Here is a 10,322-nt window from a genome sequence, read left to right on the forward strand (position 1 = left end):
TATATATATATATATATATATATATATATATATATATATAATAACACAACAATACAAACATACAAAATAATTTTAGGGCTTTTAAGACATAGAATACAAAATGTAAAAAAATGTCTCCATGTGGTTCAAAAGGAGCTCTCTTGGGCACACCATTGACTGGAGCTTTAGGGAAAAATTCCTGGAATGGGAAAATGTTGACATCCACTCGAGCTCCAAAGCATTACTGAGGTGCATTAAAGGCTAAGCCGCCATCACCTTGGTCCCACGTGTCACATCCTCCCACACAGGCAGCATCTTCCCGCTCTCCCACCCCCCCAAAGCCTCATTATTCCTTATAAATGTTCAACAAAAACCAAACAACACAGTAAACCAACACAGCCTTGTAAAACACACACACACACGCAAGTGCATGGCACCACACTGACATTCCAGAGCAGGGTGCTCTAACACACCCTCTGGAGTTTGGGTCTTTGATGTGAGTGTGGGAAAGCTCAGGGGAACGGGCTGGACGGGGGGAGGAGGAGGAACAGGAGAGGGGGAGGGGGTCATTGATGGTGACCCCCGGAGCACAGACAGGTCAGTCTGTTGAAACAGTGCACGGAGGCACGCAGACACATGCGCTCGCGCTGAAAAGATGCTAATTAGAAGAGTGATACAGAAAGGGATGTGATTAAGATCAAGCAAAGCCGCTGCTGAAAGACAGAAGGCCCACAGAGACACGCCCTGCCACAGCAAAACAACGCCGCACAAAGGCAGAAATTAGGAAAAAAGAGAGCATAGTTTCAAAACAATTCATTCACTGGAGCTAATAAATTATCAGTTGTGTACAGCAGAGGCCTAAGTTCATTTAAGGACTCACTAGATCTATTTCAACTCTTTTAATATTTATTATGCCTTCTTTAGCCAATTTTCTAGGACATAGTCTCTGCAGAGCAGCAGTACTTCATTAAATATTTGCCTTTGAGTTGTGGGCGGGACAATTGGTACAGAGTAACCCCGCCCCCTTCATACCTGAGAGCTATCTGCTTATGCTCAAACCACCAGCCAACTGGTCCAACACAAATGCTGCAGCCGTCCAGTTTCGAGTCAAATGCCAGGTCACATCAGGCGAGAAAAACCAAGATAGATTTATTTGTCTGCAAGTGGATGGGTGGAGTAGGGAGCTTGTGGCCCGCCCAGTGTATTTTCTACATCAACAATAAACTTTTTTTCAAACGGCATTTTGTCATCTGCTTCTGATTCACACAAATGTGAGTGAAGAAATACTCAGAAATGAAATTTCAGACTGAGAAGGTCCATTGGTTCAGACATCTGTTTTGTTCCAGATGGAGGTCTGAAGGTTGTGTTTGGTTTGTATTCAGACTCGGATCTACCTACCAGAGATTTCTGTTTCAGACCAAAGCTTGTAAACAAAACCACGTGGCTAAGGAACTCTACCGTCATTGGCCAGGAACTACGAGTCGGCTCAAAACAACAAGAGAAAATTGGAGGTGCAGCTCTTTAAAATCCTTGTTGGGATAGTTAACTTATTAAAGTTTTGTATTTCGATTACCAGTTTTGAACGTCAAGAACAACTATTTTTACTTGTTACTTTGGTACGGCGGAGGCTGTAAAACGGTTACTGGCAAGAAGATGTGTCGTGCGTGATGTCCACAGGTAGAGGAAGCAACTGCAGTACTGAGGAAGCGTCAGGTATGAAGGTACAATGTTGATGACATATAGATTGATGGGAAAACAGCGAGAAACAAAGTAGTTAACCACAGTTGCTCTGCCTCATCGTTGAACTTCAAGGAAGCATTTTAGAAAGATGTCACAAAAAGCGATTTCAGCATAAACTTACTATCAAATAAACAGTTGGACAATCAATTCTTTCTTTACATTTGTCACCGGTTACTTCATTGCTAACCTGTTTAGATTAGGACCAGGAACTACTGGCTACATCATGATACGATGCGATACATGACTCACGATGTCAATGATATCGCGATACTGCGATAATTGGTCAAATCTTTTCTAAAAACTCACAATATATTGAAAAACCGTTTTTTTTTAGGAAAATATACCCTGATTTATTTGTTAGCTTGATCACAATAATAAACAACTTGTGTCTTATTTTGTGCGACAAATAATACACACTTTTGTGCAACATTGCTGTATTACTGTCTTTGAGAAGCGACCGACTGAATTGGAATTATCTGTAAAATTCAGTGTTAACAATAGTAAACATGAAAAGTAGTGGCACTACTTAGTGCACAATGGTTGTAAACAACAGAATAAAAATTAAATAATTCAAGTAGCTGCCAGAGACATTGGTGCCAGTGACCAAACCCCCCCCCCCAATCTACCTAAAAAGGAACGTCTCACCAGAGGATGACTAATATAACGTTTTACAGACTCTTCAAACAAAAATAAAAGATTGACACTTGGTGAGAACCCATCGAGAATCAATCGCAGGACTAAATATTGTGATATATCGCAGTATTCATATTTTGGCACACCCCTAGTTTATATCACGTGACTACTGGTGGCTATGCTGGCTGTTTTGGTCCAGTTATTTCACTCAAAGAGCGAATTCTATTGAGACTGAGAAATCTCATGGCAAACCAAAGTTCAGTCTGATTGGAAACAAACCAAGACTACCTCAAAAGATGGATTCCTGGTCCCAGACCAGGGTTCGTTTTCACGTATTCAGATTGAAAATTTGTTCCAGGTTATTGGGGAAAACAAACTCAAGCAAACCAAATGTTTCCAGTCTGAGTGTTAAGTAGGGTTGAGCCATATATCGATATAATCGATTAATTAAAATTTTATGTTTTAGACGATTTCTTTTTTGAAAATCGAGATTTTATTTTCCCCGCACTCTGCCCTCTTAGGCTTCCGTAGTCCGGTGTAAAGAGATTCTTCAGTGAGGCAGAGAGAGAGAAAAAGCTTGTTCCCAAGAAAAAAAAAACAAAAAAACGCACGTGCCACGAGCAAAAAAATCGATTTAAAACTAAAATCAAATTTAAAATGAAATAAATCGGATATTATTTTTTTTGGCCATTTTGCCCCGCTCTACGCTTGCGCTTAATTCTCTTAACCCTCTCAGGGAAGGCGTTGCCAATTTGCAACATCTATTACAACTCCATATGATAAATTACCCCAAATATCACATTTTTCATTTACTAAAGCCTAATTTGGCCCTGAAAAAGGTTAATACATGTCCTCAATCAGCAGAAAAATGCCACAAGAATATGTTAAAAACACCATTTTCATCAGAGTGGGTCTTTAACATTGATTTTTTTACCTTTATTTAACCAGAGAATTCCTATTGAGATTAAAAATCTCTTTTTCAAATACGCCCTGGGAGTCAATTTACATGCTAACTGGCTATAATAAAAATATAACGTCAGAAAGTCCTGTTCTACATGGTAGTCCGTTATCTGGTTTATAGAGGAACTAAACTCCATGACGTAGCTTTCAGACTTCCTGTTACTTTTAAAACCTCCGTCTTTCTGTTCTTCGTAAACATGGTTTTGCAGTCAGTCGTAGTGTTCGCTTTGATTATGTGGAAATGAAGATGACTTCAAATAAACAACACATTGCTACTCTTCTCTGTTTGGAGTCTGCAGGGAAAAAACAAAGTTGTCTTGAATATGTTAGTCTGATGTCTCAAGTGAAATCTGGGATTAAATGTATTAAACTACGAAGTATAGCATACATGCAGAAAACTATTTGAGCAAAATCTACATGTATTAATCCAATACCTAAATATCAGATATATATCATGATTGGATTATCCTATCACTTTAAAAATCAAGTATGTCAAGAAATTAAATGATCTGATTGGATATTAGTTGGTGGTTAACAATATAAGGCCCCAATAATGATACCACAGCAGATGTTTGCATCAAAAAAATAAATTAATACAGTATTTTCCAGAGTATAAGTCGCAATTTTTTTTTTTTTATAGTTTAGCCCGGGGTGCGACTTATACTCAGGAGCGACTTATTTATTTATTTTTAGACACCAGAAGGGTCATATATTTGTTATTTTCTCAATAAACATTGGTTGTCTTCTTGTTTCCTCTAACAACCGCTAGAGGGCGCTGCATCCGAAGTATTTGCTACTGCCAGCAGTAGAAGAAGTGTTGTCCAAAACAAACAAGGAAGAGAATCTGATTGTTTAAACTTTTATATTTGTTTATACAGATCAAAAGATTAGCCATTATACTCCAGAGCGACTTATATATGGTTTTCTTCTTTTTGATTAGACATTTTTTGCTGTTGCGACTTATACTCCAGTGGGACTTATACTCCAGAAAATAATGATTGAAAAACTTCTACATTTCTCTCTTGCAGGAGACTTATACATCAGGAACATTTGAGGAACATTTGAATCAGTTTTGTTTTCTATTCCTCACAAAATGCTGAAGTTCTCCCACTTTCCGACTCATGAAAGCTCCCGAGAAAAGCTTGAGACAGATTTAAAACAGATTTGAGACGTCTGCCATATAAATGTCCCAGATTTAGTGATTTAAAAATGTTCCAAGAGATATCCCCCTCGGCAAAACTTTTCAGAAAAACATTTGCAAATACCATTTTTTTTTTTTTTTTTTTTTTTTTTACAATTTGGTGCCAACATTGGCAAAAAAAAAACGATTGAAAAACAGAAAAAGGGACCAGAAATAGCGAGAACAGGAGGATCGATGCAGAAGCATAAATCACCATTAAGACCTGGTGACCCGGGCGTTGCTGTTTCCATGGTTAGAGGGCGCCTCGGGGCTAAATATGTTAAATGCAATCCTTCTTTAAGATATTGTGTGATGAAAGTAGATTTTGATTAAAAAGAAACGCAAACTAGGACAACAGAAAAGTAAGAAAAAAATAATAGAAAAGTTGGAGAAAGCAGAGGAATCATGCAAAAGACTGCTGAGGTTTTGACGTCTTCAGTCTAAGTACTGTATGTGTATGCATGCTTGCATCCATGCACCGCAGAGCAGCAGCTAAACAGAGGTTACTTTATATAAAATCTGGTCACTGGCTGTGCTCTGAGGTCTCTGGAAAGTCACACAAACTTGCACCTTGGTACGCTGCAGTGCAAACACACACACGCATGCGCTCCGGTACACAAGCTTGTGCAAACAAGTCGCTCTGAGGTCTCCGAAATCACATCGAGTCAGTTAAAGGAGACACTCTTCAAAGCGCTGCCACACTCCACCTCTCATTAAACCCGGTGACCTCCTCCAGCGGAGGATAGAAGAGCTGTTTGTGAGCGCGTCTCCACGCCAATAACATCTGCATTCAGATATGACCCCTGGCCGTCCAGCTTCAAGTGAGCGTCCTCAGCCGTGAGACACACACAGTCTTTAATACTGAATACCGCAGGCAAGTGTACACACGCAGCCGCACAAATAAACAACCACCGAACCCTAACTGCGTCAATACTATCTCTCTTTTCTTTTTTTTTTCCAAACTGGTGTCTCTGGTGTATTGACTACGCATTAGCCGTACTGTCGTTGTTTTACAACTCCTTCATATCTTATTATCTTATCCGTGCACCTTTGCATCCATCCATCCTGTTCCCATCTGGAATTATCTCCTCGCGAAGATCTGCCTACGGCAATGCTTCTCTTTTAGGGGAAAAATTGAATTACGTAGCGGGCAGACAGACTGAAAGAAAAAAATGGGCTTATAATTTGCCGTACAGTAAAAGGGAAGCCTTTTTACGAGAGGCTGCCAGCCAAACGGCTTTATCTCAACCCCAAAGAAGGACTGAAAGAAGAAAACCACAGAGGTAAGGAGATTGTAGGGGGGAACAAAGACGCCCTTTCAAGGGTTTCATTCTCTGACATCATCAACATGAGACAAATCCAAAAAAGTTTGGGGAAATCCCACGTTACTGCCACTTCAGTGTCTTCAGGAGCAGCTTGGATTTCCAGTCTGTTCTTGCTCCGGCTGCTCTGGAGTCCAACATTTCGCTTCACTGTTGACTTTCAATTTTAAGATCGAATTCTTAGAGCCAAGTTACTTTTCTCCTTCACCCCTTCCTTTGCAGAATAACTGTTTTGAAGGATTATGCATGAAGAATAATTAGATTTTTTTTCTCCATGAAAGTTAAGATTTGATTGAGACTTTATGATTATGGCTTCCACTGAATGAAAAAGATGCTTGAAAATTAAATAAAGTCAAGAACGATTTTTGTGCACTCAGTAAAACATTCAATAAAAGTCGGAATTATTGTTTTTTTCTTGTTATTTATGGCTATAAGTTTTTATTTTATTTTAGGAGTAAAATTACATGAACAAAAACTTATAAAAAAAACAATTAAAGCAGCTCAGTTTTGCTGCTTCCGTGTTTAAACTTGATAGTAAAGAAGCTTGGTCTTTATTGCTGCCATATGAGAAAAGTAAACATGCAAACTGAATGTTGAATTAGCGAAAAACTATTTTTTAATAGGGCTGCCACAATTAGTCGACTAATCAACTATTAAAATAGTCAAAGACTAATTTGATAGTCGATTAGCTGTTACTTTAAATTATATGGAGTCAGAGTCTAATAAAGTAGAAAGTTATAATAGCATTAAGGTTTTTTCAGGTTCTTTTCTTAAGTTTAGTTATCATTTCAGCTGCATGCTAGCTATTTTGGCTAAGTTGGGATTTGTTAACACTTTTTTAGGCTAATTTGATGTGTAGCTAATATTTTAGCTGCATGCTAGCTAGTTTGGCTAATTTAGGTTTTTTTCTTTTTTTTTGGGCAAAGTTGACATTTAGCTAATATTTTAGCTGGCTATTTGTTTTAGTTTTTTCAGCTATCAGCTTAGTGATTTCAGCTATCCGCTTTATATTTTTTCAGCTATCAACTTCAGCATTTTCAGCTATCAACTTCAGTGATTTCAGCTATCTGCTTTAGTTTTTTCAGCTATCAGCTTCAATGATTTCTGCTCTCCGCTTTATACTTTTTCAGCTATCAACTTCAGTGATTTCAGCTATCCGCTTTATACTTTTTCAGCTATCAACTTCAGTGATTTCAGCTATCTGCTTTAGTGTTTTTCAGCGATCAGCTTCAATGATTTCTGCTCTCCGCTTTAGTTTTTCAGCTATCAACTTCAGTGATTTCAGCTATCAACTTCAGCGTTTTCAGCCATCAGCATTGGCATCTTCACCGGCCAAATTCAGCTTTAATTAGTTTAAAGCTAATGATGGTTAAGATTTGTGCTTTACATCCAGTTTGCGAATGACCCGATTAGTCGACTAATATGAAAAAAATAATCGGTGATTAGTCGACCAATAAAATAATAGTTTGTGGCATCACTATTAAAATGCAATTATTAGCATCTTGGATGCAGGAAATTCGTTATCACTTTCCTATTTGCTTTTCTGGAACAAACAAATTCTCATCAACAGTTGCAAAAATGACTAAAAAAAAGAAAACTTTTCAATGTAATGTTGAGTTTTCATCTTTTATTCCAGTGGGGAGTTGTAAAAGCTAACATTTAATGCTGTAGAAGAAATATTTGTTAGTAAAAAAACTTTTTTTATTTTAACCTCCAAGATTGTTTAACAGAAAAAACCTGCAGCGGCAATATAATTAAAAATATCTCTACAAGGCCAAAACATGTTAAATAAAATGCTTTTATTTTGGCGGTATCTTTGTAGCTAAACAAATTGTTGCTGTTTCAAGAACAAAATTGATCATTTTGGTTTTTGATGGAGCTGAATTTTATTTCAACATTACATACAGATAAGGGGAGGGGCAATACGTCCGTCTTGTGATCAGAGGTCAACCTCCCACCCTATAGGCCACGCCCCCCTGTGTTGCTGGATCAAAGCCCATTTTCTCCATTTTAGCCAAAAATGACGCCACCAAACCCTAATCCTTCTAAACATGTTCATACAAGCCTGACAGTTGTAGCACTGTCAGGGAAACTGTTGTACAGCTGAAGATTCAATGATCACTTGTCAGCGAAAAGGCCACGCCCCCATTTGAAACTCGCATTTGGTCTGTGTTCAGACTGCCATCAACGGCTCTGAACAAAAGCTTGACAACAAAACCATGTGACTAAACATCTCTTCATTTATTGGCCAGGAATTACAAGGGCGGAGCCAAAGAACGTGGGAATGATTAATGGAAGTCTTGCACTTTGCAATCCATGTCAGGATCGTTCACTCATTCAGACTTTATATTTCTCTGAACAATTTTGAGTATTTTTATCGACACTTTGTGGTACAGCAGAGATATGCTGTAAAGTGAATACTGAGAAGGAGTCCACTAAGAAGGTAAGCTGATAAAGACTCCCATGGAAACAGTGTGAGAAGCAACGTGTATGCCTGCATTCATCAGACCACATTTCAATGAGTCTCATCATTGCTCCGCTACTCTTTACATACCATAATCTCTGACTACGGCGGCCATTTTGGTTCAGATGTTCAGCTCCGAGCGTGGAGCCTATTCAGACTCATCCATTTGGAAAGAAAGGTTCCACATACAACTTTTTTCACGTTACACGTCGCTCGACTGCTTTTAGCGCTCAATCACATAGAGAGAATCCTGCTGATTTTCAAAATAAAAGATTTCCGACCCAAAAAAAAAAAGTATAATTTATTAGTTGTTCTGCGGCCCGGTGGTTGGGGACCAATGTTCTTAAGGTTAATTGTGGCCAAAATTGGGTGAAAAGAGGTGAAAGGAGACAGCAGTAAAGAGGGTCCCAATGATGTCAAAGGTTTGAAGATTTTATATATCGTCTAAGTATCATGGAGAACAAGCTGTGAGATTCCAGAAATGAAAGGCAGAACTGACCCTGGATGCACTGCAGTGAACCATCCTCCCCCCGAATGGTAAACGTCTCCCCAGGATTCACCTGCACCAGAATCACCTGTGAGGACACAAAACAAGCAAAAGATTTGAACGAAAAATAAATAAAATGGAATGACAATAGATTTTTTTTTTTTGCAAATTAGTAATTGAAAAAATGAGCAACTTTTATTGAGCATCACTTTTTAAATCTTTGTTTCTAAAAAAAAAAAATAGGAACACAAATCAGATGCTGCAACTGTCACGAGCCTTTTCTCCTTTAGCTGGACTGAAAAGAAAGAAAACAGCACACACACACACACACACACACACGCCGAGCATCAACACAAGTCACAGACAGATGAGCAAGCACATAAAAAGCATGACATCGCTTTGATCCCTCAAGGATTCTGCTGAGTGAGGCTGAAGACGACACGCATGCAGCCTACCGTCATATTCTGAGCGTACAGACTGTTAAGAGTGTACACGTGGCTGTAGACATGAAACAGGTGACCCTCCATTGCACACGTGCACACACACACACACACACACAAGCTCTGTCTACGCTCCACAGGTGTGCCGTTGGAAGAGCCTCATGTCCTGCCTTCCTCCTGTACTCTCTGCATCCTCTCCTTTCTCAGCGCTAACCCGCTCCTCTCCTTCAGACACACACACGCTCACACACACTTCCTGCTCTGTCTGCTGCAGCGGCTGCTGTTGCTATGGGAACCCCAGCATAGTACAGGGTGACCCAAGGACTGGCTACACCCTTCCATCGTACCATGTGCTCGGCAATAACAGCTTTCAAAGATCCTGCTGTCTGCAAAAGATGTTTAAAATCTTTTATGATCTGAACATCTCTTATACTGTAGACATATAATAGATTCTGAATATCAAGATGACAAAACCTTAAGATTCACTATGAGTTAAATGAAGAAATTAGTCTGAGGACAAATGATAAGGCGAGTACAATTAGTCAAAAATAGAATTAAATGTGTGTCTAAATTAGAGCTGCCACGATTAGTCGACTAATCGACGACTAATGGACTATTAAAATAGTCGACGACTATTTTAATAGTCAATTAGGCGTTACTTTATATTATATGGTGTCAGAGTGTAGTAAAGTTTAAAGTTATAATGGCATTATGCTAGCCTTTTAGGCTATTTTGGAGTTTAAATAATATTTAAGCTACATGCTAGCTACTTCGGCTAATTTAGGATATTTTTCAGGTTTTTAGGCTAATTTGAAGTTTAGCTAATATTTCAGTTGCATGCTAGCTATCTTGGCTAATGTAGGATTTTTTCAGTTTTTTAGGCTATTTGGAATTTAGCTAGTTTTTCAGCTACATGCTAGCAGTTTTGGCTAACTTAGGCTTATTTTTTTACTTTTTTAGTTGGTTTTGGAATTTAGCTAATATTTCAACTACATGCTAGCTACTTTGGCTAATTTAGGATATTTTTCAGGTTTTTAGGCTAATTTGAAGTTTAGCTAATATTTCAGCTGCATGCTAGCTATCTTGGCTAATGGATTTTTTTAGGCTATTTTGGAGT

General features: G+C 38.5%; 1 protein-coding gene across 2 annotated transcripts in view; it reads right to left on the bottom strand.

The window, feature by feature from the left end:
- The window catches only part of fndc3ba (fibronectin type III domain containing 3Ba), a 136,069-nt gene that overhangs the window by 85,421 nt on the left and 40,326 nt on the right, over window positions 1–10,322 (bottom strand). The window contains exons 1-2 of one of the 2 annotated variants that reach the window (XM_024268429.2): window positions 9,221–9,628; window positions 8,778–8,853 (exon numbers count right to left, since the gene is read on the bottom strand). In XM_024268429.2, the coding sequence (XP_024124197.1) occupies window positions 8,778–8,853; window positions 9,221–9,292 (148 nt within the window). In that variant the 5' untranslated portion in view covers window positions 9,293–9,628. Of the gene's footprint in view, window positions 1–8,777; window positions 8,854–9,220; window positions 9,629–10,322 lie in introns of those variants that run through there. The other variant, XM_024268406.2, reaches the window with a different exon arrangement.

This window comes from Oryzias melastigma, linkage group LG22 (genome assembly GCF_002922805.2).
Source record: "Oryzias melastigma strain HK-1 linkage group LG22, ASM292280v2, whole genome shotgun sequence".
NCBI lineage: Eukaryota > Metazoa > Chordata > Actinopteri > Beloniformes > Adrianichthyidae > Oryzias > Oryzias melastigma.